This window comes from Myodes glareolus, chromosome X (assembly GCF_982192425.1).
Source record: "Myodes glareolus chromosome X, mMyoGla1.1, whole genome shotgun sequence".
NCBI classification, from domain to species: Eukaryota; Metazoa; Chordata; class Mammalia; order Rodentia; family Cricetidae; genus Myodes; species Myodes glareolus.
The window spans coordinates 148,305,194-148,330,566 of record NC_142053.1 but is presented as its reverse complement, the minus strand read 5'-3'; the positions used below and the strand labels follow the sequence as shown (position 1 = coordinate 148,330,566).

Here is a 25,373-nt window from a genome sequence, read left to right as displayed (position 1 = left end):
GTCTTAGACACCCACTTCCTGTCCCAGACACAAAGGACTCTGGGACTTGTAGTCCTGTCAAGTCTGTGTCAGGCTCCTCACTCCGTTCCCGAGCAATCACCCACACACGTATGGTGACAGAGATGATGACAGAGACACTGACAGGACTACAAGTCCCAGAACGCTCTGTGTCTGTGACAGGAAGTGGGTATTTAGGACTCCATCTCTAGCATTCCCTGGTGCTGTGACTGGAAAGGACCATGACAGAAGGTCGCAGGATGATCCCGCCCACCCACCACCTATCAATCACGGGACACGCAGAAGATTGACAGCAGCAGTGGGCGGGACCACGGCATGACAGACGGCCCCTGTGGGCGGGACCCCGGCGCTGAGTGACAGCCACGCACACAGGGCTCAAAAATACCTTTTCTTTTATTGGTGGGCTGATGGTCCCGGGCCCCGCCCACTTCCCGGCGACGTCACTCCCCGTGACATCATAGGGGGCGGGGCCGCGGGCGCACGGGGCCGAGGAGATCTCTCTACATGGTAGAAAATGGAGTCACATGACGGATGACGTCAGGCGAGGGCGGGCGGCGGAGGAGGGGGCGAGGCCTCGGGCGAGCCCCGCCCCGCGGTGACGTCATCACGCAGGAGGAGGAGGAGGCACGTGGCGCGGAATGGCTGGCGGCGGCGGAGACGTCGTCCCCGTGGCGGCGGCGGTGATGTCATCATCAGTCGGGTCCCTCGGGTTGCGGGGGCGGAAATCCTGGGCCGAGGGTGTCCATGGTGGGGCCTACGGGAGAGGAGGCGGGTCAGGGTGGGCGGGGCTATGCAAATGAGCGGTGACGTGGGCCAATGGCGTCACTTCCTGTCACCTGGGTCACCCTGACGGCTCTGCCTCCCATCACTGAGTCAACAACACCTAGGGAGGTCAGGGGTTGTCAGGGGTCACGTGGAGGTCGGAGTGCCTTGGGGGGTCAGCCAGGGGTCACAGGGAGGTCAGGGGTCACACAGACAGATTGGGAACGCCACCTTTCCCCAGTTTTCCTGTTTCATCATCTCAGAGTCAGTCAACAAACGCACCAAATGGTTTCATCATCTCAGAGTCAAGCACCAAATGGGGACGGGGCCAGGGGTCACAGAAGGTCATCAGGAGGTCAGGGGGTCATCAGGGGGATCAGGGGTCGCTCTGCTGTCCGAGAGCCGGCCCCTGCCGCCATCTTTCACAGACGTTCCCATTTACCATTGCGAAGTCAGTCAACAAATGGAAACCCAAGAATCAACCGGGGTGGGCGGGGGTTTGCAGGGAGGTCAGGGAAAGGTCATGGGGTCAGAGAAGCGTCACAGGAAGGTGAGGGGTCGCGCTGACGTCACAGCAACGCCCTCTGTGGCCATTTTTCCCGATGCTAACATTTTTACTATCATGAAGTTAATCAACAAACGCGAAATAGGAATCAACATTGGACATGCTGGGAAGGGGCCTAGGGGTCCCGGGGAGGTAGAAGGGTCACGGGGGAGGTCAGGGGTCGCGCAGACGTCATGGGAACGCCCCCTGCCCCCGTGTTTCCGGTTCCTAACACTTTTTTACCATCGTGAAGTCAATCAACAAACACTCACCGCGGGCTTCCGGCGGCGGGGTGACGTCACGCGATGACGTCAGAGGCCATGGTCGCAGTCGACGTCGCGGCAGATGTACCAGAGGATGACGTAGAGGATGAGGAGGATGGCGAAGATGAAGAGCGCGACCAGCAGGGCCTTGGTCACCGGCGACACCAGCGACTGCATCGTGACGTCGGCGCGACCCCGGCGTGACCCCCCCCCCGCGCGCGCGGTGACGTCGGCGGCACGGGGACGGACCGGGGCGGCGGGATGGAGGGGACTTCCGGCCGCGGCTGTCGGTCAACGATGCAGGGTTCGCCTCTTCCGGTGAGAAAACCCGGGACGGAGGGGACTTCCGGCCGCGCGTGTCGGTCACGACAACAGGGCCCGCCCCTTCCGGTGGACAACCGGGGATGGAGGAGACGTTAGGTCGCGGGTGTCAATCATCGGCGCGGAGCTCGCCTTTTCCGGTGACACCGAGACCACCACGGGGAAGAGAAGGGACAGAGACCGTGAAACCGGCAGAGGGGGGACTTCCGGGACGGAGGAGGCCGTTTGTCTGTCAGTCCGCGGGGGCCGACGCCGGCACTTCCGGTCCCAGCACCGGGAAAACGGGGGTGAAGAAGAACGGGGGTCTCAGAAACGCGGCGGGAAGAGCACTTCCGTTGGCAGCCGCGATCACTTCCTCTCACGGCCGCGGGGGCCCATGGGAAATGTAGTTTCCGAGACCCGAGGTGCCGAAAGCCTGGCTCAACGAGTGGGAAACGGGGTCTCAAAATCCCTGGAGCGACCGAGACGGCGGGAAGGATAGTTCCGTTCTACTCGGGCCCAGTTCCTGTCACGGGCGCAGAGCTCTCTGGGAAATGTAGTTTCTGTAACCGGAGTGGCGCGAGCCTGGCCGAAAGGGCTGAGAATCGGGGCTCCGAACGGGACGGAAAGCCCACTTCCGGTAGAGAGCCCGGCCGCTGCCGCTCACGGCCGCAGAGCACTCTGGGAAACGTAGTTCCGCTCACCCGATGGCGGAAACTCGGACACAGCGGGTCCGAAACGGAATCTCAGCAGTCAGGGAACGACCTACAAGGCGGCAAGGACGCGCCCGGCCGCAGAGCTCCCTGGGAAATGTCGTTTGAGCAACGCGAGGGGTTCAAAATCTGGCCCAGCGAGCGGGAAACGTGGTCTAAAAATCCCGGGAGCAACCGGGACGGCGGAAATTACACTTCCGGTGAATTCGGTCTCAGTTCCTCTCACGGCCGCAGAGCACTCTGGGAAACGTAGTTTCGCTCACCCGATGGCGGAAACTCGGACACAGCGGGTCCGAAACGGAATCTCAGCAGCCAGGGAACGACAAACAAGGCGGCAAGGACGCGCCCGGCCGCAGAGCTCCCTGGGAAATGTCGTTTCTGTGACCGGAGTGTCGCGAGCCCGGCCTGGGGCCTCTGAAACCAGGGAGCTCCGAACGGGACGGAGAGCACACTTCCGGTAGAGAGCCCGGCCGCTTCCTCTCACGGCCGCAGAGCACTCTGGGAAATGTAGTTCCATCTATCACGGGGCAGGATAACTAGTTGGGTGGAAATCGTTAACTCCGCGCATCGCCAGGCGTGGTCGGCGCGGTGGCCCGGTCCCTTCCCTCCGCCCCGCCCCTCCTCCCTCCCGGAAGTCCCGCCCCCCGACCATCAATCACGGCCAGCGGTCATGGCTCCCGCGCTCCCGCTCCTCGTCGCTTTCGCGCTGCTCGGAGGCCTCTGCCGGGCCCAGGGTGAGCGGGGTCAGGGGTCGGGGGTCACGGCGGGGTGGGGGGTCACGGGTCCGGTGGGTTCCGGGGGTCGCGGCGGCGTCCCGGGTCGGTCGGGTTTCGCGAGCTGGTCCGCGGCGGGCGCGGAGGAGTTCGCGCCAAAGCCACCGCCGTCAATCCCCAGCCGCAGCTGCCGGGTCGCGCGGGGCGCGCTGGGAATTTTCGTTCCCGCCGCCGGGACTCGTTTTCCGGTTTTGATGGGTTTTTTTTTTTTTTTGGTTGGTTTTTAAATATTTGGAATTGTTTTTGACAGCTTTTCGGGGCGCGGCCCGGGGCTGAGTAGGGTGCGGCTCCCATCATCCTGCGCGCCACGCCCACCCCCTGCCCAACGTGACTCCCCGGCCTCAGCACTGACGTCCCCTCCCGATCTGAACCCCGTTATCCCATCCGTTATCCTGTAGTCAATCAACAAACCTGGGGGGCAGAGGCCGGGGATTTCCCAGAGGGCGGGGCAGGCAGGGGTGGGGCCGGGGATTCCCCCCGGGGCGGGGTCACGTGACACGCGTGGGTGACTCAGACCGGGTGCGGTCCTGGCCCTAAGTGGAAAAACTTTTTAAGAAATTGTAAAATTTGAAATTTTCAGTTTTTTAATTAATTAATTTTATGTTTATTTATTTATTTTTATTGTGTTTCCAGATTTCGACCTCTCGGACGCGCTCGACGGTGAGTGGGGCCGGACAAAACAGGATAAATTATCAATCTTAAAAAAATAATAATTGAATTAAATGATTAAATTTAATAAAGCAATCTAATTGAAAAATTAAAAAAATTTAAAATGAAATAAAATGAATGAAAAAAACCAAATTTTTAGGGTGGGGGGAACGGAAATTTTTATTCATTTATTTGAATTCATCTTTCTCGGAAGATTTGGTTCCCGGAATGGAGTGCTTGGAGCTGAGTCCCCCGTGCAGGGTGCTGAGTCCTCCTTGTAGGATGAGAGGTGCTGAGTGCTGAGTCTTCCGTGTGCATGATGCTGAGTGCTGGGTGCTGTGTTCTGAGTCCTAAGTCCAAGATTCTGCGTGCTGGGTGCTGAGTCTTCCATGCAAGTTTCTGAGTGCTGGGTGCAGAGTCCTCCGTGCTGGGTGCTGAGTCTTCGGTGTAAGATGCTAGGTGCTGGATGCTAGGTGTTCGGTGCAGAGTCCTACATGCACGGTGCTGAGTGCTGGGTGCTGAGTCCTCCGTGCAGGATGCTGAGTGCTGGGTGCAGTGTCTTCCTTGGAGGATCCTATGTACTGGGTGCTGAGTCCTCCTTATACGATGCAGAGTGCTGGGTGCCGTGTGCTGAGTCCTCTGTGCAGGGTGCTGAGTGCTGAGTCCTCCTTGCAGGATGCTAAGTGATGTGTGCTGAGTACCTCGTGCAAGATGCTGAGTGCTGGGTGCTAGGTGCTTAGTCCTGTGTACAATATCCTTGGTGCTGGGTGCTGGGTCCTCCGTGAAAAATGCTGGGTGCTGAGTGCTGAGTCCTCATTGGAGGGTACTGGGTGCTGAATGCTGGGTGCTGAGTCATCCATGAAGGATGCTGGGTGTTTAATGCTGAGTGCTGAGTCCTCCGTGTAGAATGGTGAGTGCAGGGTGCTGGGTGCTGAGTCCTCCTTGCTGGATGCTGAGTGCTGGGTGCTGAGTCCTCCATGCAGGGTGTTGGCTGCTGTGTGCTCAGTCCGTTGTTAAGGATGCTGAGTGCAGGGTGCTGAGTCCTCCGTGCTGAGTGCTGAGTGCAGAGTCTTCTGTTCAGGATGCTGAGTGCTGGGTGCTTAGTCCTCTGTGCAGAATGGTTAGTGCAGGGTGCTGGGTGCTGAGTCCTCTTTGCTGGATGCTGAGTGCTGGGTGCTAAGTCTTCCTTGGAGGATCCTAGGTACTGGGTGCTGAGTTCTCTGTGCTGGGTGCTGAGTCCTCCTTGCTGGATGCTGAGTGCTGGGTGCTGAGTCCTCCGTGCAGAACCCTGAGTGCTGGGTGCTTAATACTCTGTGCAGGGTGCTAGGTGCTGAATGCAGAGTCCTCTGTGCAGGATGCTGATTGCTGGGTGCTGAGTCCTCTGTGCTGGGTGCTGAGTCCTCCGTGCAGGATGCTGGGTGCTGAGTCCTCCTTGAAGGGTCCTGGGTACTGAGTGTTGAGTCCTCCTTGCTCGATGCTGGGTGCTGAGTGCTGAGTCCTCAATGCAGGATCCTGGGCAGGCTGCTGGGTGCTGGGTTCTGAGACGTCCGTGGAGGATGCTGAGTGCTGGATGCTGTGTGCTAAGTCCTTCATGCAGAGTGCTGAATGCTGGGTGCTGAGTCTACGTGAAAAATGCTGGGTTCTGAGTGCTGGGTGCTGAGTCTTCCGTGCATGAAAATGACTGCTGGGTCCTGAATGCTATGTGTTAAGTCCTCCATGCAGAGTGCTAGGTGCTGAGTCCTCCATGCAGGATACTGGGTGCTGTGTGCTGAGTCCTCCGAATAGAATTCTGAGTGATGGGTGCTGAGTCCTTCGTGCAGGGTGCAGCATACTGAGTGCTGGATGCTGAGTCTTCTGTGCAGGGTGCTGAGTGCTTGGTGCTGAGTGCTAAGCTATAGTGCTGAGTGCTAAGTGCTATGCTATAGTGCTAAGTGGTGAGTGCTAAGCTTAAGTGCTAGGTGCTGAGTCCTAAGTGCTCAGTGCTGAGTGCTGAGTGTTTGGTGCTGAATACTAAGTGCTAAGCTACAGTTCTAAGTACTAAGCACTAAGTGCTGAGTGCTAAGTGTTGTGTGCAAAGTGAAACGTGTTTAGTGCTAAGTGCTGAGTGCTAAGTACTTAGTGCTAAGTACTGAGTGCTAAGTGCTACCCGTGAGTGCTAGGTGCTAAGTGCTAAGTGAAATGTACTAAGTGCTGAGTGCTAAGCACTAAGTGCTAAGTGAACCGTGCTAAGTGATGAGTTCTGAGTGTTTGGTGCTAAGTGCTCGGTGCTAGGCTACAATGCGAAATGCTGAGTGCTAAGTGCTCGGTGCTGAGTGCTAAGTACTAAGTGCTCGGTGCTGAGTGCTAAGTGTTGCGTGCTGAGTGCTATGTGCTAGGTGCTTAGTACTAAGTGCTAAGTGCTGAGTGCTAAGTGCTAGGTCCTGAGTGTTTAGTGCTGAGTGCTAGGTGCTGAGTGCAGAGTGCTAAGTGCTGAGTGCTACGTGTTGAGTGCTAAGATACAGTGCTAAGTGCTCAGTGCTGAGTGTTTGGTACTGAGTGCTAAGTGCTAAGCTTAAGTGCTCAGTGCTGAGTGCTGAGTGTTTGGTGCTGAGTGCTAAATGCTGAGTGCTAGGTACTGAGTGCTAAGTGCTAACCTTGAGTACTGAGTGCCAAGTGCTAGGTGCTGAGTGCTAAGCTACAGTGCTAAGTACTAAGTGCTGAGTGATGGGTGCTGAGTCCTCTGTGCCGGGTGCTGAGTGCTGGGCGCTGGGTGCTAAGTCCTCCATGTAGAGCGCTTAGTGCTGGGTGCTGAGTCCTCCATATTGGATGCTAGGTATTGGGTCTTCCATGCAGGGCTGGGTGGTGAGTGCAGAGTCCTCTGTTCAGAATTGTGGGTGCTGTGTGCTGAGTCCTCCGTGCAGGTTTGGGGGAGGAGAAAGTAATTTTCAGCTCCGATTCCCACAATTAAATCGATTTTTTCCCCCTATTTTCCCCCAGAGCCGAAGAAGCCGATGTCCCCGCCCAGGAAGCCGCAGCCGTCGGGTGAGGTCGTGGGGGGGAAACTGAGGCAGTGGCAGTAGCCTCTGCCTCCAGGCCCTAGGATTTGCCCAGGGTAGCCCAGCTTGCCCCTGGCCTTGCTTGCAGTTATCTGAGGCTGGCCCCTCCCCCGCTTCCCTTTTGCCGAGGCTAGCCCCTCCCCTACTCCCCTTTTGCCGAGGCTAGCCCCTCCCCTACTCCCCGTTTGCCGAGGCTAGCCCGACACCCTCTCCCCACACAGGTGGAGACCTGGACCTGAGCGAGGCCCTGGGCGGAGACGGTGAGCCCCACCCTTCCCCCCCCCCGCAGGAACCGGAAGTGGACGGGGGCGGGGTCTGTGGCGGCACAGGGGCCGGAGGGAGAGACCCCGTGTGTGCCCCGGGGCATCCTGGGTAAAATCTGTCCCTCTCCCCGCAGACCCCGCCCCTCCCCCACCCCGGCCGAGGCCCAAACCAGATCGGGAAGCTCGGCCCTCGGGAGGTGAGTGGGGCGGGGCCATGCAGAGCTATGCTAATGAGGGGCGGGGCCAGCATGGTGGTGGCTCCCTTTTCTCCTTGTGAGCCAATATGCTGATTTATGCCTAGGAGCAAGGTTGACGTGTGTATGCAAATGCATGCTAATGAGCTCCCTTTCGGTGGATTGCTGGGATGCTAATTCATGCAAATGAGCTTCTATCACACAGGATTGCATGTGAATCTATGCTAACAATTAATTGGGAAGGGTTCGGGGCATGCAGATGTATGCTAATGAGGATGCTAATGAGGGCTCTGGGCCCAGCGCTGTGGTGATTTATGCAGATGGATGCTAACGAGCTCCCTGTGCGCGACCGGTTCCATCCGGTTCCTGTCGCTGCCCCCAGCTGAGTGTGTATGCTAATTCTGTGCTAATTTCCCCTCATGCTAATCGGACTCTGAGGCAGCCAATCACGCCACCGCATGCTAATGAGCCCTGTGGTATGTAAATGCTGGTCGCTTTATGCAAATGAGGACCTCCACCCCATGCTAATTTATGCAAATGATCCGAGCCGTGCTAATTTATGGAATTCTCACCCCAGGCGACTTCTCCATCACTGACCTGGAAGATGCGGCTGGGGGCAAAGGTGAGGCCCCGCCCCTGTGACGTCACAGCCCCGCCCACGGTGATGTCATTGCTCTGCCTTTCAGTGACGTTGTCCTCGCCCCGCCCTGCTCTCTGACGTCACTGTTTCCCCCCCCCAGGTGGTGGCAAAGGACCCCGTGCTGAGGAGCCCAAGGCAGATGGTGAGGACTGAGCACAGCACCCGGGAGTACTCAGTGCAGCACCCAGGGGAGAGAAGTACTCAGTGCAGTACCCGGGATGACTCAGCGCAGTCCCCAGGGGAGAGAAGTACTTAGTACAGCACCCCGGGGAGGGTAGAACTCAGCACAGCACCCCACACCCGCAGATCCCACCCCTCAGGGCCTGGTCCCCGGCCTCATCGGGGCCGCGGTGGCCGCCATCGCCAGCGCCGCCTCCACCTTCATCGCCTACCAGAAGAAGAAGCTGTGCTTCCGGGAGCACGGTGAGCAGGGGCGGGACATCCTGCTTTCCCTCCCTTCTCTTTCTATCAATCGTCCCCAGGAAGGGGCAGGACTTCCTGTCCCCCTCGTCCCAGTGTGTCAATCACCGCCCTGTTGTGGGCAGGACTTCCCGCTTTCCTGTGCCCTAGCTGTCAATCATCCCCCAGGGAGGCGGGACTTCCTGCTTTTCTCCATTCACCTTGCCCTGTCCATCTTCACCCTGCCTCTGATGTCACTTCCTGTTCCCAGGTTCCGCCCCCGTCTAGGGGGCCCCAGGGATGGCGTCATCGCTACCCCCACCGAACTCCTACGCGGCCGCCGGGACACACCATAGCACAGGCTGGAGCGGAGTTGCCTCAACATGAAGGACGTAGCCCAGGCTGACTCAGTCGTGTGTCCTAGCCCAGGCTAGCCCCTCAGCCGGCCATCCAGCTGGACGGTCAGGATAGACCAGGACGCTCGCATGCGCTCGCTCAAGGCGTAGCCCAGGCTGCCTCCCCCTCCCTTTCTCCCCGTTTCTGCCGCCTTAAGCATCAATCTTAGCCCAGGCTACCTGAGGGCTAGCCTCAGCCAAAAGCTGTCTCCTTGGCCAATCACCAAGGGTGTTTATAGGCTCATTTGCATATGCAAAAGTGGCTGCCCTGGCCACAACCAAGGACACTTGGGACAGAGAGGGAAGGGAACAGAAAAGGAAAAATGCCAAATTATTAATTTTTTTAAATTAATTTTTCTAAATATTTTAATTTTTTTCTAATTATTTTTGTATATTTTCGGGAAGTTTTTTTCTCCCAAAAAATTAAAAAAAAAATATTTTCTCTCAAATACAATAAAATAAAAGATAAAATTTCTAAAACTTTCCAAATTTATTTTTCTAAAAAATGTTTTCTCCAGAAATTTAACTTTTTTTTCCTTAGAAAATTTTCTTCCTAACTTTGGCGCCCTTAGCCCAGGCTGGACCCTGGGCCCTCTGATGTCACCTGCCCGCCCCCTCCTGTCCCCCAGAGACCCTGCCGAGTGCCTGACCCCTGCGTGACCCCCGGTGATGCTGAAGTCACCGCCTGCCCCACCTGGAAGTCCCCCAGGCGCTGCCATCCTAATAAACACTGCTGCTTTGACCCCCAAACCCTGGCGTCCGCCTGTCAATCACGGGGCGGGTGGGCGGGACCCGGGGACGTCAAACGCGCGCACTGGCGGTCATCCCCCTGACGCAGCTGCAAGCTGGAACAAAAGAACTTTTAAAATTTTCAAAAAAAAAAAAACCCGGGACCGGAGTTCAAATCCTGCTGCTGTCTCCGCGGTGGGCGGGGCCCCGCCGGGCGCTGACGTCACGGCCCTCCCTTCCCCCGGCCCGCGGCATCCTGGGGCGAACCGAACCGGTCCGACCGGGATCACCGAGTCCCAGCACTCACACACCCCGAGGAGGCCCCGCCCGCCCCCGTGACGTCACGCCGCCGCCCGGGCCTCAGTTTCCCTCCCGGGACGAAGATGGAGGCGCCGTGGCCGCTGCTGCTCCTGGCGCTGGCGATGGCGGGGATGCGCGTGCGCGGTGAGCGGGGGCCGAGGGCACGGCGGGTTTCGGGGGTGCTGCGCTGAGTCTTCTCCTGGGTGCTGCGCTGAGGCCTCCCTGCTGGGTACTGTGTTGTGTTTTCTCCTCCGGGTGCTGTGCTGAGTCCTTTTCCTGGGTGCTGCGCTGAATCGTCCGCCCGGGTGCAATGCTGAGTCCTCCGTGATGGGTGCTTTGCTGAGTCCTCCGCCCGGGTGCTATGCTGAGTCCTCCGTGCTGGGTGCTGCGGTGAGTCCCCCGCCTGGGTGCAAAATAAAAGTCGTTAATTCCACATAAACAAAGACGAGCGTGGGTGGGGGGCGGGGGGGCTGTGGGGACTTTTATTCTGAAGGGGCGGACGGGCGGCGCCAGCCCTGGCACCAAGGGAACCAGTTGATCCTGTTCGGGGCGGATTCCTAGGCAGGCCCGGGCGGGGGCTAAGGCTTGGTTGCCTCCGGGGAAATTGAGTCACAGGCAAGCTAGGTGCTGAGTGCAGGGTGCTGAGTCCTCCATGCTGGGTCCGGGGTGCGGGATGCTAGGTGCTGAGTCTTCCGTTGAGGACGCTGAGTGCTGAGTGCTTGGTTCTGAGTCCTCAATGCAGGGTGCTGAGTGCTGAATACTTGGTGCTGAGTCCTGGCAGATGCTGAGCTCTGAGTGCTTGGTGCTGAGTACTCCATAAAGTATGCTGAGTGCTGGGTGCTAGGTCCTGAGTCCCCTGAGCAGATGCTGAGTGCTAGGTGCTGGGTGCTGCGTCATCCATGCAGAATGCTGAGAGCTGGGTGCTGAGTCCTTGTAGATGCTAAGTGCTGGATTCTGGGTGCTGGGTGCTGAGTCCTCCATTTAGAATGCTGAGTGCTGGTTTCTGAGTCCTCCATGCAGGATGCTGAGTGCTGGGTGCTGAGTCCTCCCTGCTGTGTGCGGGGTGCTAGGTGCTGAGTCTTCCGTTGAGGATGCTGAGTTCTGAGTGCTTGGTGCTGAGTCCTCCATGCAGGGTGCTGGGTGCTGGGTACTGAGTGCTGAGTTCACCATTCAGGCTGCTGAGTGCTAAGTGTTGGTGCTGAGTCCTTTGTGAAGTATGCTGAGTGCTGGGTGCTGAGTGCTGTGTCCTCTGTGCTGGATGCAGAGTGGTGGGTGCTGGTTGCTGAGTACTCTGTGCAGGATGCAGAGTGCTGGGTGATGATTCCTCCGTGCTGGATGCTGAGTGCTGAGTGCTGAGTCCTCCGTGAAGTATACTGAGTGCATGGTGCTCGTTGCTGAGTCCTTGCAGATGCTGCGTGCTGAGTGCTGAGTCCTCTGTGCAGGGTGCTGGGTGCTGAGTCCTCTTGCTGGGTCCGGGGTGTGGGGTGCTAGGTGCTGAATCCTCCATTCAGGATGCTGAGTGCTTAGTGCTTGGTGCTGAGTCCTCCGTGAAGTATACTGAGTGCATGGTGCTCGTTGCTGAGTCCTTGCAGATGCTGGGTGCTGGGTGCTGAGTCCTCTGTGACCCAGTCAGGATGATTGACAGGCTGTGGTCCAATGACGTCATGAGACCCCTGCCCCCCCACAGGTGATGATGGTGACTTTGACCTCGCAGACGCCCTGGACGAACCAGGTGATTGCGGTGCTGGGTGCTGGCGACTTAGTACTTGGTGGGTGCTCAGTAGTAGGTGCTCGGTGTTCTGGACTCGGTGCTTGGGGTGTTGGGTGCAAAGTACTTGGGGAACTCAGTGTTGGTGCTCGTTGCTCAGTGCTCAGTACTCGTTGCTAGATGCTCAGTACTCAGTGTTTGGTACTCAGTGCTCAGTGCACTTTGCTCAGTACTCCAGGTGCTCAGTTCTTGGTACTCAGTGCTTGGGGTGGTGGATGCTAAGTACCCGGGTTGCTCAGTGCTTGGTGCTCAAAGTTCAGTGCTCAGTACCCTCAGTGCTGGGTACTAGTGCTCGGTTCTCAGTACCCCAGTTGCTCAGTTCTTGGTGCTCAGTGCTCACTACCCCGAGTGCTCGATGCTAAGTACTCTTTCCCCCCAGATCCGACCTCGAAGCCCAGTGGGGGTGAGTGATACCATCCGGGGCCCTGGGGGCGGGGGCGAGGGTGCTGAACACTAAGTCCCAAAGGGTTCTGTGCTGAGTCCTTCCACCCAGTGAGTGCTGTGCTGAGTCCTTCCACCCCGTGGATGCTGTGCTGAGTCCTCCCTCCTTCAGGTCTCTACCCGAAGCTCCCAGTGGACCCGTTGCCGTCGGACCCACATGGTGGAGGTAAAGTCGTGTGGGTGCTGTGCTGAGTCCTTTCCTGGGTGCTGTGCTACATCTCCTGAGTGCTCTGTTGAGTCCTCCCGGGTGCTGTGCTGAGTCCCTGGGTGCTGCACTGAGTCCTTCCTTTCCGTTGGCACTGTGTTGCGTCCTTCTCCGAGTGCTGCGCTGAGTCCTCCATGGGTGCTGGGCTGAGTCCTCCATTGGGGCTCCACCAAGTGCTCTCTGTCCCACAGGCATCTACCCCCCACCCAGGCCCCGCCCTCAGCCACCTCCACACCCCCAGCCCCGCCCCCAGCCCAGCGACACCAATGGCTTCGGAGGTGAGGTCATGTATGCAAATTTATTCAAATCGTATGCGGGGCTATGCAAATGTGAGGGGGACCTCAGGGCAGCGTGAATGGGCGAGTATTCAAATGTATTCAGATTTATTCAAATGAAGCACAAGTGTATCCAGCACCTCCCTGCTGTGTGCCTAGAGGGGGCGGGGACTGATTATTCATGTATGCAAATGAGGGGCGTGACGGTGAGGCCACGGGTGGGGCTTCTTAGTCATGTTTCTCATGCCTTCAGACAGGAAGTCCATTCACATTCGCTGGGAATGCTGGGAAATGTAGTTGTGGAGACCCACGCCTCGTCTCTGCCACAAAGGACTGTGGGAGATGTAGTTCTGTGATTTCTAGCACCTCTGTCATCTGTCGGGGTCACTTCTGGTCACGGCACCAGGGAATGCTGGGAGATGGAGTCTTAGCCATTCCCGGTCACAGACACAAAGGACTCTGGGAGTTGTAGTCCTGTCATTGTCTCTGTCATCTGTCAGGGTCACTTCCGGTCACAGCACCAGGGAACTATGGGAGATGGAGTCTTCTTAGACAGCCACTTCCGGTCCCTGACAAAATACTGTGAGAAATGTAGTCTGTTCTGTTTTTGTCCTCTACAGGAAGTGGAGGCTACGGCGGCCATGGCGGCCACGAGAACACCCACGGTGAGAATGTGGGGCCTCGTGGGGGCGGGACTTCCGGTCCACCACCCAATCTTCCCACCTCCCGCCGTCCCCACCTTGACTCATTGCCTCCCCCCTCTCGCAGGCGGCCATGCCCCGGTGAACGACGGTGCCCAGGGTGAGTACACAGAGACCCCCCCCCAGCTCAGGTCGGGGGTCACGACCCCCACCTGACCCCTCCATCACTCACTCCCGGTCCCGCCCCCGGCAGGAAACACTGTTGCCCGCATCGTCTCCCCGATTGTCTCCGTGGTCGTGGTGGCGCTCGTAGGCGCCGGCGTCAGCTACTTCCGGTCCGGGCAGCGGCGTGGATGCCTGAGGCGCAGCGGTGAGCCCGCCCCTTCTTGTCCCTCAACATCCTCCTCTATTTGTTCCCCTCGCTCTTTACTTGTGAAGGACGAGAGGGGCGGTGGTGGGACGGAAGTGAGGGGGTGGGGCTTCCCGGGTCGCGGGTGGGACTTCCTGTTCTCTCTCCTCCCGCACAGACCCCGAGACCATCTGATGGCGTCACCCTCGGCGCAACGATGACATCTCCTGCCTCCCTGACCGGGTCGTGAATAAAGGATGGGCTCGTTCGCTAACTCACTCATTCTTTCATTCATTCATTCATTCATTCATTCCTGCCGCTTCGCGGGCGAGCTGGTGTCTGCACAGGAAGTGCCCTGGGTGACTACAGGGGAGGAGGAGGGGGCGTGATTGAGTGACAGGGAGCTGTCACTATGGCGACAGAAGAGCCCGCCTCCTAGGGGATGACTGGCAGAAGCACCTGGAAGTTCCTGCCTCTGCCTCAGTGATGGACAGCAGCAACTTCCCTGGTGACCGCAGGCCGTGATTGACAGGCCGGACCGGAAGCGCCCGCCCCCCCAGGCCGAGATTGACAGCCGAGATTCGGACTCCCGTCTTTTTCCAGAATCCCCTTGGGCTTTATTGCTGGTGATGGACAGCCGGAGGGGGTGGGGCCTCAGGCCTCGGTCACGTGCGTCACATCCGGGTCCTCAGGCACCGCCGTCCACATGACCTGCGCGAGGGTGCCGGGCCCGGGGTGAGAGGCCACGCCCCCTCCCTCGCCTGTCCGTCATCCCGAGGCCCCACCCGCCCCTCCCACCGATAGCCACGCCCCTCACCGTGGCCGAGTCCGGCCCGGCCCCTGGGTCCTTCACTCGTGGGATAGGCGGGAACAGCTTCGTCCTCAGGGGCCTGGGGGGCGGGAAGTGACGTCGTCGTGGGCGGGGCCTCCGAGCCGAGGCGGCCATCCCTGCCTTTTATGACGTCACACGCCCGGGTCCCTGCCCCCGTGACGTCACCTCCGGCAGAGCAGCAGCGTCCCCAGCACCAGCAGCCCCGCCCCCAGCGCGGCCAGCGCCGCGGCCATGACAGTCACGTGCTTCCTCTCGGCAGCGGCGGGCGCGCAGTCTGCATGGGGTCAGAGGGTGGGCGGTGGCGTCAGGGGTCTCGCGGGTGCCGCCCAGGCCGGGAACCGGAAGTGACCCCCCAATCCCGCCCATCGTGATATGGGGGTGATGGGCAATGGCGGGGGCGGGGCCTAGGGGCGATGACGTTGCCGGGGAGGGGCGGGGCCTCACCCAGCCGCACTGCGTGGCTCCAGTCACTGAACTGCGCTTCTGCCATTGGCTTCGCCCGGACCCGGAAGGAGGCGGAGCCGGGGATCAGAGCCCGGAAGTGGCTCTCGGAGGTCTGCAGGGCGGGGGGTGGGGGTGTGACGTCACCAAGGGGTGGGGTAGGTAATGATGTCACCGCCCTGGGTAGGCCACGCTCACCTGCTCTCTGTCAGGCTTTGAGTGCGAAGACTATGGGAGGGAAGGGGACTTGGCATGAGCGCCCCGAAGTACTGAGCACCCAGCACCTAGCCCCTAGCACTCGGGAGGACTCAGCTCAGCATCTAGGGAGGACTCAGTGCAGCACCCCGGGGAGGGGAGGACTCAGCGCAGCACCCGGGTACTGGAGGGGAGGACTCAGCACAGCACCCGGGGGAGAACTCAGCACAGCAGCAGGGAGGACTCAGCGCAGCACCCGGCACCTTGTTGATCTGCAACTCATACTGGAAGCTACGGTAGAAGTGGCTCCGCATCTCCCAGCGCAGGCGCGCCTCCTCGCTCCCGTTGCACACGGCGGCCAGCACGGGAGGCGTCAGGACCTCTGCACACAGATGCACACAGCCGGCGCTAACACGTGCGCACACGTACACAGCAGGCGCTCACCCACGCACAGGCACACAGCCGGCACTAACACGTTCACATGTACACAGGAGGCGGTCACCTGCACACAGCAGGCGCTCAGCCACGCACACGCACACAGCCGGCGCTCACCCACGCACACGCACACAGCCGGCGCTCACCCACGCGCTGCAGATCCACAGAGATGTCGCTGCAGGAGGCCCCGCCCCCGGTCACCGTCACGGTCACGTGATGGGTGGGCAGCAGCGCCGCGAGGTCCACCCTGCAGCCCAGGTGCGCACCCTGGGCATCCGTGACGTCATAGTGCGCACATTCGCGGTCGCGGTCCCTCCCCAACCTGGCGGAGGGGGAAGGAAAGCAACGTCACTCACCGTCTGCCCTGGCCCCGCCCACGCGCCACAGTCACCAGGGAGGCCCCGCCCACTCACGCTGCGTCCCGCCACCACATCCGGTATCGTGCGTGTTCGTCCGCCCCCGGGCCCCGCCCCCAGCGACACGTCATCACGTCCACGTCATGCACCCAGCAGTGCAGGTCAGTGGCGGCCGAGGCTCGGTCGGTGTCTGGGGGAGGGGGTCTGGGGGTCAGGGTCTGTGACGTCACGGGGTGGGGGCGGGGCCTGGGAGGTCACGGAGAGGTCACCTGACTCGGGGAACTGGATCCAGGCTGCCGAGCCCGGGTCCTCTTCCAGGAAGACGGAGAAGTTGGTCACGTGACACAGCGACAGCGATGCAAATGTGCAGTACGGGCGGCGTCGCGGGGCCTGTGGGGGGGCGGGGCCCGGCTTTGAGTGACAGGATGCCCGTGGGCGGGGCCCGGCTTTGAGTGACAGGATGCCCGTGGGGGTTGTCATGGCAGAGGTGACGGGCAGTCGTGGGGCGGGGCTGTACTTTGACGGACAGGCGGGCCCCGCCCACTCACCCGCACCGGGGAGTTCGTCCCCTTCTGGCAGTGGACCTGGCGGGAACCGGAAGTGACGTCGCCTTCCCAGGACAGGCGCAGCTCGTTGGGCTCCAGGCGCAGGTTCCAGAAACGTGGGGCTGAGGTGGGCGGGGCCGGGGCCATGAGTGGCAGCCGCTGGAGGGCCGGTGACGACACCGGGGACCCCTCAAAGCCCCCAAATGTCACCGGAGGTCCCGCCCCCCTCCTGAGTGAAGGCTGCGGGTCCTCCTGACCCGTGATTGACAGCTCTGCTTGAGGGGCGGGGCTGAAGGCCGGAAGTGAGTCCAGGAGGGAGGGCAGGTCCCGACCTTGACGGACAGAGCAGGGCGCTGTCGAATGATGTCACCTACCTGGCTCTGACGTCAGCGCGCAGGCCTGGGGCGCCAGCGTGAGCAGCAGCAACAGCAACAGCAGCAGCCGCCACGGGGCGGCCATGACCGGATCGGACCGGATGGGACAGGCCGCACGGGTCCTGTGGGGAAGGGGCGCGCAGACCGGAGGCTGAAAAGGGAGTGGGGAGGTGGGGGGGGGAGACCCTCTGTGTGACGTCACCACCAAGGCCGCGATGACGTCATCGCCGCCCCGCCCGCCGCGAGGGCTCCCGGGAGAGCACGCACCTGACAGCAGAGGGCGAGGGTCACGGGGGTCGCGAGGGTCACGGGGGTCGCGAGGGTCACGGGGGTCGCGGGTCACGGCCCCCAGCTCTCGCCGAGTCCTGCGCGGCTCCCTCGGCTCCCGCTCGGCTCCTGGGGTTGAGCAACTTCCTGAGCCGGACGTGGGTGGGGCCTGCCGGGGGCGGGGGTCCTGCCGGGTGACGTCAGCGGGGTGGGGGACGGGGCCGCGGGGCCTGCCGGGAGCGGGGGTCCTGCCGGGTGACGTCAGCGGAGTGGGGGACGGGGCCGCGGGGCCTGCCGGGAGCGGGGGTCCTGACGGTGACGTCAGCGGGGTGGGGGACGGGGCCGCGGGGCCTGCCGGGAGCGGGGGTCCTGCCGGGGACGTCAGCGGGGTGGGGGGCGGGGCCTGCGGGGAGCGGGGGTCCTGCCGGGTGACGTCAGCGGGGTCGGGGACGGGGCCGCGGGGCCTGCCGGGAGCGGGGGTCCTGCCGTGTGACGTCAGCGGGGTGGGGGACGGGGCCTGCCGGGAGCGCGGGTCCCGTCGGGTGACGTCAGCGGCTCGGAGTGCGGTCGCCGAGCCGATCAGTATCTCGGCCCCCGTTCGTTTTTCCCGGGTTCCGTGTCCGGACCGGAAGTGGCGGTTGACGGACAGCCGCGCCGATCCCGCCTCCGCCGGAAGTTCCCGGGCCTCCCCGGGGCCGGCTCGTGAGCGGTGGGCGCGGAACCGTGACTCGGCTTCCCCTACTCCCGCCGCGGGGGTGAGCGGAGGGGCCGCGGGGGTCAGGGCGGCGGGGACGGGGTCTTAGCGGGAGCGTCAGCCAAGCGGCGAGGGCGGGACTTCCGGGGGACCGTCAATGACGGCCGGAGAGCGGGACACACAGGAGCCTCGCACGGGTCTCGCGTCAATCATGGAGCCGAGGGCGGGACTTCCGTGAGAGCCGCGTTTCTGTTATTCAGGTTCCCCCCCTGCGGTTTGCAGCACCCAGTACTCAGCACCCTGCACGGAGGACACAGCACCCACAGGGCAGGAGGACTCAGCACAGCACCCAGAGGAGAACACAGCACAGTGCATGGGAGGACTCAGCGTTGCCCCCAGGGACGGAGCACAGCACTCGGGGAAGGATGCAACACAGTGCCAAGGTAAAGGAAGGACTCAGTGCAGCACCCAGGGACTCAGCACAGCACCCGGGAGGACTCAGCACTCAGGAGACGCAGCACAGCACCCAGGAAAGGACTGAGCATAGCACCCACAGGGCAGGAGGACTCAGCACAGCGCCCAAGGAGGGCTCAGCACAGTACCCAGAGGAGAACTCAGCACAGCTCACGGGACTCAGCACAGCACCCATGTGGAGGGAGGACTCAGCGTAGCACCTGAGGGGACTTAGCGTTCAGCACCCTCACCTCCCCGCCCCCAGGGCCCCCGAATGGCATCACTCACCCCCACTGGGCTTCAAGGTCGGATCTGGGGGGAAAGAGGACTTAGCTTCGAGCACGCCGGGTAGTGAGCACTGAGTACCCAGCACTGAACAACTGGGGTACTGAGTACTGAGCACCGAGCACTGACGGTACAGAGCCCAGAGCACCAAGCACTGAGCACCCCGTGTACATTGCACCCACCATTCCAAACACTGAGTACCAAGAACTGAGCACCTGGGGTACTGAGCATCACGAACTGAGTTCTGAGCACTGAGTACCGAGTACTGTGCACTGAGTACAGAGCACTGAGCTCCGAGTACTGAGTACGGAGCACCGAGTACTGAGCACTGAGAACAAAGCACTGACCACCGAGAACTGATCACCAAGCACTGAACTCCTCAAGTTCTTAGCACGCAGCACCCCGAGTACAGAGCGGCGGAAACTGAGTACTGAGCACCCAGCACCCCGAGTACTAAGTTCCCAACACCCAGGACCACACTCACGGGGGTCATCCAGGGCATCTGCAAGGTCAAAGTAACCATTGTAACTTGCAGGGGGGAGGAGAGAAGGGGCTTAGCACCCTGCACGGAGGACTCAGCACCCAGCAGTCAGCATCCTGCATGGAGGACTCAGCACCCAGCACAGAGTACTCAGCACGCAGCACCCAGCATCATGCATGGAGGACTAAGCATCCAGCACCCTGCACTCAGCATCCTGCACAGAGGACTCAGCACCAAGCACTCAGTATTTTGCGTGGAGGATTCAGCACCCAGCACTCAGCGTCTGCAAGGAGGACTGAGTACCCAGCATCCTGCACAGAGGACTCAGCATCAAGCACTTAGTATTCTGCGTGGAGGACTAAGCACCTAGTACCCAGCACCGTGCATGTATGACTCTGCACCGAGCACCCGGCATTTTTCACGGAGGACTCAATACCTAGCATCTTACACCAAGACTCAGCAGCCATCACCCAACATCCTGCATGGAGGACACAGCACCCAGCAAGGTGGACCCAGTACCCAGCACTCTGCTGTCAGCATCCTGCATGGAGGACTCAGCATTCAGCACCCAGCACTCAGCCGTGTCACCATGCGAAGTGTGTGATTGACAGCAGAGAGGGCGGGGATGCCGGCTGAAGTTCATACCAGGGTAGTGGTGATTGATTGACAGCCAAGGGGCGGAGCCCCAACCTGTGACGTCATCGACCTCTCCTGCCTTTTCTGAGCAGGGTGCACGGTGGTGGGCGACGCCCCCTTAGGTGATGTCACGGGGACGGCAGGGCCCCGCCCCAGAGCCGCTCAGGCGGCTGACAGGTCACGTGATGTGTGCGGCCCAGGCCCCCAGGGTATGAGACTGTGACGTCATGGCGTGCCTGCTGTGTATGGGCAAAGCGGTGGTGATGTCACCGGGTCATGGTGATTGACAGTCCAGGGGGCGGACTCTCGGGAGGACGGCCGTGCACGGTGACATCACACCAAGGATGTTGTGATTGACAGCTCAAGGGGCGGAGCCCCAGTCGATGACATCATGGACACCTCGTCCTTGTTCTAGTTTTTCAGAGCAGGGAGAGGGGCCTCGGCAGTGACTCAGGAAGTCCCGCCTCCCCCGGGAGATTGACAGGTGATGTCCCACGTGACGCGGACGTCAGTGCCAGGCTCAGGTTTATTTTTTAATAAAAAAAAAAAATAGGAGGAAACGTAAACATCTCTGGGTCCCGTTCGCTTCCGGGTCGGCGGGGGCGGGGCTTCCTAACCGGCCAGGTCCTTCCTGAGCATCTGCGAAGAGGGGTCGGGGTGAGGTCAGAGGGGGTCACAGGGTTGTGGACACCCCTGGCCCCGCCCCATCTCTGTGACCTCTGACCTCGGAGTTGACCAGGGCGTTGTCGCTGACTTTGTCCGGGATCTCAGGGATGCGGGGGAGGAGGCGGCGGCGCCCAAGGAACCTGGGGGGGGGTGGAGGTGTCGCGGTGGCCATGTTAAGTCAGGGCGGCCACCTTGAAGCCATAGCAGCCATCTTTGGTTAGGTCAGATAATCTGAGGCCGTAGAGGCCATGTTTGGTAAGGGCAACCAATTTGGGGCCAGAGCCGACTATGTTAGGCTGGGAAAGCCATGTTGGGTCAGAGCGGCCACCTTGAAGCTGTGGCAGCCATCTCTGTTCAGGGCAGCGCTCACTCACCTCTTCCAGACGAGAGCCAGGACCAGGGCGCAGATTAGGGTTGCGGCCGCAGCAATGACGTAGATGGGTAGGCGGGGGATGGCGGGTCTGGCATCGCCTGTGGGGGCGGGGCTTAGACTGGAAGGGGCGGAGCTTAGGCTGGAGGGGGCGGAGCTCGTCGGGGAGGGCGGGGCTTAACTGGGAAGGCCGGAAGTGGGGCCTGGGATTGCACAGGAACGTGCGGGACGCACCGAACCACACAGGCGGGCTCCACACGCTCCACCGCTGGCTGCGCACGTCGCCCACGCGGATCCTGACCCTGTGACCCACTCGCGGCTCCGGGCTGGGGAACTCGTACCGGTTCTCGGGGCGGCTGGAGATGGTGACCTGGGGGGGGCAATCAGGGGTGGGACTTCCGGGGTCAGACGGGGGCGGGACTTCTTGTATTCAGGGTTGGGCAGGGGGCGGGGGGTCACCGCGGGGTTGGCTCACCATGGCGTCAGGGTTTGTGTCCTGGGGGGCGGAAACAGGAAGTGGGGTCAGGTTGTCCCACCCCCAGACTGGCAGGAATTCCCGCCCCCTGGGGGGGGTGCACGCACTGCGTGGCGCAGGTCGAGCTCGTAGCGGAAGTCGTTGAAGCCCATGTCGGCCCAGGTCCGCGGCGGCGCCCAGGAGACAGCGCAGTGCGAGGCGTTGCAGCTGCCGGTGATGTTGAGGGGCGGAGACAGGCGCTCTGGGGGCGGGGCCAGCGGTCAGGGGGCGGGGCCAGCCCTCGGGCAGGAAGTCCCGCCCCCTCACCCGGCAGTCAGCGCTAACTCGGGCCCCAAACAGGAAGTCCCACCCACCCATCCACTGTCAGTCAAAGCCTAATTCAGAGACAAACAGGAAGTCCCGCCCCCTCACCCGTCACTCACAGCTAACTTGGGCCCCAGGTAGGAAGCCCCGCCCCCCGGCGGTGACGTCGCCCGCCCACCCACCGATGGCCTTGGTGTTCAGGATGAGGTCGTAGGGCCGGATGGCCCCGAACCGGCTGGATCCGGCCACGGTCACGTGCAGCTGGCGCGGGAGACCCGTGAGGTTGTGGAGGCTGCAGCCGGCAGGGGCGGGGCCACCGGGGCATCCGGGCAGCTGGCGGCCCCTGGGGGGGGAACGGAGGGGTGACGTCACCCTCCCCCGGCCCGTGCACGGCTCCGCCCCCTGCCCCCCTCCGCGTATGACGTCACCCCAGGTGGGGGGCTCACTCACGCTGCGTCGCGCAGGACCAGGAAGTAGCGCGTGTCCGGAGGCGCCGCGGGCCCCGCCCCCCAGGCGCATGTCATGGCGGCCGCGTCATGAATCTCGCAGGAGATGTTGACGGCCTCGGACCCCAGGGGGCCTGGGGAGAAGGGGGCGGGTGACGTCATGGAGGGGTGATTGACAGTTCCCTTAGCCGCCCCCCCCCCACCGGAAGCCCCGCCCCCGCACCAGGAACTTCGTAGTCCAGCCTCTCGCTGATGGTGACATTGCCCTCGGCGAGGGTGGCGGTGACCTTCAGGGTGACCCCGAGGTGCAGGGTCAGGGGGTTGAACTTGCAGCGGCACCCGCTGGGATTCTGGGGGCGGGAGATGACGTCATTAGAGACCCCGCCCCTCTGCGGGGACGAGTGACATCATCCTCGGATAACATCATCGGAAAACCCCACCATGCGTATGAATGATGTCATCGGGAATCCCCAAAGCTCCAGATGGGGCGTGGCGTCATCGGAAATCCCCGACTCCAGGGTACAGATGACGTCATCATTGGGGATCCCCAAGAGCACCCCAAGGAGATGATGTCACCTTCATCTTTTGCTTCCTCAGCCTCCCGTGCAGGGTTTGGTTCGCGGAGCATGACGTCACCGCGACGTCATCGGAGCAGAGCCAGGTCAGCGTCCAGGTGCCAGGGTCAAAGGTCAGGTTCAGGGCGGGGGGCGGGACTTCCTGCACGGGGCGGGGCAGCGTCTGCGTGGAGTCAGCCCAAAGTCCCGCCCTCGTGGGTAGGGAAGGGGAAGTGAAGGCCAGGGCAGGGCAGAGCAGCAGGAGCAGCATGGCCGCCGGCTGGGGGCGGGGCCTCATGGGGTGGGCGGGGCCGGGCGGTCACCTGTCAGTCAGGGCAGAAGGGGGATGGCGTCAGTTGTCAGTCACCTGGGGACTCAGCGCAGCACACGGGAGTACTCAGCCCAGCACCAAGGACTCAGTAAAACTCAGCCAAGCACCAGGGAGGAGTCACTCAGCACAGCACCCAGCACCCAGGAGGACTCAGCACAGCACCTGGGGACTCGACCTAGCACCTGGGAGGGCTCAGCCAAGAATCCAGGAAGACTGAGCACCCTGGGAGGACTCAGCTCAGCACCCAGGACACAGGAGGACTCAGCCCAGCACGCAGCACCCGGGAGGACTCAGCACAGCACCCACCACCTGAGAAGAGTCAGGACAGCACCCAGGATTCAGTAAGACTCAGCCAAGCACCAGGGAGGAGTCACTCAGCACAGCACCCAGCACCCGGGAGGACTCAGCACAACACCTGGAAGGGCTCAGCCAAGGATCCAGGGAGCCTCAGCACCCCAAAAGTACTCAGCACAGCACCCAGGAGACAGGACTTAGCCCAGCACGCAGCACCCACCACCTGAGAAGAGTCAGGACAGCACCCAGGATTCAGTAAGACTCAGCCAAGCACCAGAGAGGAATCACTCATTACAGAACCCAGCACCTGGGAGAACTTAGCACAGCACCTGGGGACTCAACCTAGCATGTGGGAGGTCTCAGCCAGGGATACAGGAAGACTCAGCACCCCAGGAGGACTCAGCACAGCACCCAGAAGATGGGAGGACTCAGCGCAGCACCCAGCACCCGAGAAGACTCAGCCCAGCACTTCGGAGGACTCAGCCAGCCCAGCACCAAGCACCCAGGAGGACTCTGCACAGCACCCAGCAACTAAGCACAACACTCAGCAACTTAGAGGATTCACTCTAGGACCCAGTACCTAAGAAAACTCAACACAGTACCCGGGAGAACTCAGCCCAGCATCCAGCACCAGGGAAGACTCAGCCCAGCACCCGGGAGGACTCAGCCAAGCACCCAGCACCCGGGAGGACTCAGCCCAGCACCCAGCACCCCCCAGCTCCCTTCTCCTTACCCGGTCGCCATTGACTGCACTTCCTATTCTGGGAGAGGAACTGAGTGATTGACAGGCAGATGTCAGACAGCTGGAAACGGGAAGTGGGCAGGGATCCGCCTTGGGGTGATTGACAGCTGAAAATGGCAAGTGGGCGGGGCATGGGGTGATTGACAGTGGTGAGGGGCAGGGACAAGAGGAGAGGGGAGGGACTCTGGGTGATTGACAGGCTGGTGATGGACAGCTGGAAACTGGAAGTGGGCAGGGCATAGGATGGATGACAGTGAAAGTGGGCGGGGAAAAAAGGTGATTGACGGGGGAAAGGCGGAGATACAGGGTGATTGACAGTGGATCCGGATGACGTCATCGCTGGGATTGCTGGTGCAGACCGGAAGTGGCTGTGGTGCACTTCCCGCCTCCTGTCAATCACTAACATCACGTAGCCTGCGACCATGGATGACGTCATGGGTGCAGCACCTGTCAATCAAGGGGGGGCAGGGCTGACGTGAGTCCTGGATTCCCCTTCCCAGGATGCTTTGCTGCTCCTGATGCACTGGGGGCGGACTCAGCACAGCACCCGGAACACTCAGCACCCGGATCACCCAGCACCCAGATTAAGCAGCACCTGGATCACCCAGCACCCGGATCAGTCAGCACCTGAACCAGCCAGAACCCAGAACCCAGCACCCAGCACCCGGATCACCTAGCACCTGGATCAGTCAGCACCCAACACCCTCTCATCACCCAGCATCCAGCACCCGCATCACCCAGCACCCGGATCAGCCAGCACCTGGATCACCCAGCACCCAGCACCCGGATCAGCCAGCACCCAGCACCTGCATCACCCAGCACCCGGATCACCCAGCACCTGTATCACTCAGCATCCAGCACCTGCATCACCCAGCACCCGCATCACCCAGCACCTGGATCACCCAGCACCCGAATCACCCAGCACCCAGCACCCGAATCACCCAGCACCCAGCACCCGCATCACCCAGCACCTGGATCACCTAGCACCCAGATCAAGCAGCACCGGGATCAGCCAGCACCCGGATTACCCAGCATCCAGCACCTGCATTACTCAGCACCCGGATCACCCAGCACCTGGATCAGCAAGCACCCAGGTCAGCCAGCACCCATATCAGTCAGCACCCAGATTACCCAGCATCCAGATCACCCAGCACCTGGATCAGCAAGCACCCAGGTCAGCCAGCACCCATATCAGTCAGCACCCAGATTACCCAGCATCCAGATCACCCAGCACCTGGATCAGCAAGCACCCAGAACCCGGATCACCCAGCACCTGGATTACCCAGCACTCAGCACCCAGATCAGCCAGCACCCATCACCCTGATCACCCAGCACCTGGATCACCCAGCACCCAAATGACCTATCATTCGGATTACCCAGCACCCAGAGCACTCAGCACCCAGATCACACAGCACCCGGATCACCCAGCACCCCCACCCCATATCTGACCCCCGATCGCTGACTCGGCCCAGATCCCCATCGCCCCCGCGTACGCGCACTTCCTTCCCCGACTTCCCCAAAATGCCCGAGCCGGGTGGGGCGA

The 25,373-nt window shown here is 61.3% G+C and overlaps 5 protein-coding genes across 10 annotated transcripts; 3 read left to right on the top strand and 2 right to left on the bottom strand.

Moving 5' to 3' along the window:
• Positions 1–3,198: 3,198 nt before the first annotated feature.
• Positions 3,199–9,697, top strand: Cd99 (CD99 molecule (Xg blood group)). Its single transcript, XM_087903125.1, has 9 exons — positions 3,199–3,334; positions 4,007–4,033; positions 6,998–7,042; positions 7,278–7,316; positions 7,454–7,516; positions 8,091–8,135; positions 8,254–8,295; positions 8,460–8,576; positions 8,824–9,697. The coding sequence occupies exons 1-9, from the start codon at positions 3,271–3,273 to the stop codon at positions 8,838–8,840; spliced, it is 459 nt and encodes a 152-aa protein (XP_087759251.1). The 5' UTR covers positions 3,199–3,270; the 3' UTR covers positions 8,841–9,697.
• Positions 9,698–9,913: 216 nt separating this feature from the next.
• Xg (Xg glycoprotein (Xg blood group)) lies at positions 9,914–13,933 on the top strand. Its single transcript, XM_087903124.1, has 9 exons — positions 9,914–10,120; positions 11,664–11,708; positions 12,124–12,147; positions 12,298–12,351; positions 12,582–12,668; positions 13,286–13,330; positions 13,434–13,466; positions 13,560–13,676; positions 13,834–13,933. The coding sequence occupies exons 1-9, from the start codon at positions 10,060–10,062 to the stop codon at positions 13,848–13,850; spliced, it is 483 nt and encodes a 160-aa protein (XP_087759250.1). The 5' UTR covers positions 9,914–10,059; the 3' UTR covers positions 13,851–13,933.
• On the bottom strand, positions 12,670–17,190 carry Il3ra (interleukin 3 receptor subunit alpha). 2 transcript variants are annotated; one of them, XM_087903109.1, is made up of 13 exons: positions 17,101–17,190; positions 16,834–16,955; positions 16,463–16,581; positions 16,184–16,304; positions 15,972–16,104; positions 15,705–15,880; positions 15,387–15,505; positions 15,127–15,156; positions 14,932–15,043; positions 14,653–14,761; positions 14,473–14,545; positions 13,539–14,366; positions 12,670–13,245 (listed from the first exon to the last, which is right to left on the bottom strand). In XM_087903109.1, the coding sequence occupies exons 2-12, from the start codon at positions 16,916–16,918 to the stop codon at positions 14,310–14,312; spliced, it is 1,134 nt and encodes a 377-aa protein (XP_087759235.1). In that variant the 5' UTR covers positions 16,919–16,955; positions 17,101–17,190; the 3' UTR covers positions 12,670–13,245; positions 13,539–14,309. The 2 variants fall into 2 exon arrangements, with proteins under 2 accessions (XP_087759235.1, XP_087759236.1); XM_087903110.1 differs by having other exon boundaries at positions 16,834–16,984; positions 17,101–17,186.
• On the top strand, positions 17,049–20,215 carry LOC148117553 (uncharacterized). The gene is made up of 3 exons (XM_087902579.1): positions 17,049–17,855; positions 18,055–18,237; positions 19,068–20,215. The coding sequence occupies exons 1-3, from the start codon at positions 17,049–17,051 to the stop codon at positions 19,353–19,355; spliced, it is 1,278 nt and encodes a 425-aa protein (XP_087758705.1). The 3' UTR covers positions 19,356–20,215.
• Csf2ra (colony stimulating factor 2 receptor subunit alpha) lies at positions 20,158–23,961 on the bottom strand. 5 transcript variants are annotated; one of them, XM_087903106.1, is made up of 12 exons: positions 23,822–23,957; positions 22,957–23,103; positions 22,486–22,786; positions 22,133–22,259; positions 21,914–22,043; positions 21,646–21,806; positions 21,268–21,401; positions 21,161–21,181; positions 20,920–21,055; positions 20,690–20,786; positions 20,374–20,455; positions 20,158–20,288 (listed from the first exon to the last, which is right to left on the bottom strand). In XM_087903106.1, exons 3-12 carry the CDS (start codon positions 22,759–22,761, stop codon positions 20,262–20,264), a joined length of 1,191 nt encoding a protein of 396 aa, XP_087759232.1. In that variant the 5' UTR covers positions 22,762–22,786; positions 22,957–23,103; positions 23,822–23,957; the 3' UTR covers positions 20,158–20,261. The 5 variants fall into 5 exon arrangements, with proteins under 5 accessions (XP_087759232.1, XP_087759231.1, XP_087759234.1 ...); XM_087903105.1 differs by having other exon boundaries at positions 22,977–23,103; XM_087903108.1 differs by having other exon boundaries at positions 22,350–22,626; positions 22,977–23,103.
• Positions 23,962–25,373: the final 1,412 nt, after the last annotated feature.

What these genes read in the sequence shown, in the direction of transcription:
- Cd99 (XM_087903125.1), top strand. Translation starts at nt 3,271, where the DNA reads ATGGCTCCCGCGCTCCCGCTCCTCGTCGCTTTCGCGCTGCTCGGAGGC. An exon ending in AGGCCTCTGCCGGGCCCAGG is followed by an intron (nt 3,335 to 4,006) that starts GTGAGCGGGGTC and finishes TTGTGTTTCCAG; the next exon opens with ATTTCGACCTCTCGGACGCG. An exon ending in CAGGAAGCCGCAGCCGTCGG is followed by an intron (nt 7,043 to 7,277) that starts GTGAGGTCGTGG and finishes CTCCCCACACAG; the next exon opens with GTGGAGACCTGGACCTGAGC.
- Xg (XM_087903124.1), top strand. Translation starts at nt 10,060, where the DNA reads ATGGAGGCGCCGTGGCCGCTGCTGCTCCTGGCGCTGGCGATGGCGGGG. An exon ending in GGCGGGGATGCGCGTGCGCG is followed by an intron (nt 10,121 to 11,663) that starts GTGAGCGGGGGC and finishes GCCCCCCCACAG; the next exon opens with GTGATGATGGTGACTTTGAC. An exon ending in GGTGAACGACGGTGCCCAGG is followed by an intron (nt 13,467 to 13,559) that starts GTGAGTACACAG and finishes CGCCCCCGGCAG; the next exon opens with GAAACACTGTTGCCCGCATC.
- Il3ra (XM_087903109.1), bottom strand. Translation starts at nt 16,918, where the DNA reads ATGGCCGCCCCGTGGCGGCTGCTGCTGTTGCTGTTGCTGCTGCTCACG. An exon ending in ATGAGTTGCAGATCAACAAG is followed by an intron (nt 15,157 to 15,386) that starts GTGCCGGGTGCT and finishes TCCCTCCCATAG; the next exon opens with TCTTCGCACTCAAAGCCTGA. An exon ending in ACGCTGCTGCTCTGCCGGAG is followed by an intron (nt 14,546 to 14,652) that starts GTGACGTCACGG and finishes CCCGCCCCCCAG; the next exon opens with GCCCCTGAGGACGAAGCTGT.
- LOC148117553 (XM_087902579.1), top strand. Translation starts at nt 17,049, where the DNA reads ATGACGTCATCGCCGCCCCGCCCGCCGCGAGGGCTCCCGGGAGAGCAC. An exon ending in CCCCTACTCCCGCCGCGGGG is followed by an intron (nt 17,856 to 18,054) that starts GTGAGCGGAGGG and finishes TCTGTTATTCAG; the next exon opens with GTTCCCCCCCTGCGGTTTGC. An exon ending in GGATGCAACACAGTGCCAAG is followed by an intron (nt 18,238 to 19,067) that starts GTAAAGGAAGGA and finishes TGTAACTTGCAG; the next exon opens with GGGGGAGGAGAGAAGGGGCT.
- Csf2ra (XM_087903104.1), bottom strand. Translation starts at nt 22,761, where the DNA reads ATGAGGCCCCGCCCCCAGCCGGCGGCCATGCTGCTCCTGCTGCTCTGC. An exon ending in AGCTCGACCTGCGCCACGCA is followed by an intron (nt 21,182 to 21,267) that starts GTGCGTGCACCC and finishes TCCGCCCCCCAG; the next exon opens with GACACAAACCCTGACGCCAT. An exon ending in ACACAAACCCTGACGCCATG is followed by an intron (nt 21,056 to 21,160) that starts GTGAGCCAACCC and finishes TGCCCCCCCCAG; the next exon opens with GTCACCATCTCCAGCCGCCC.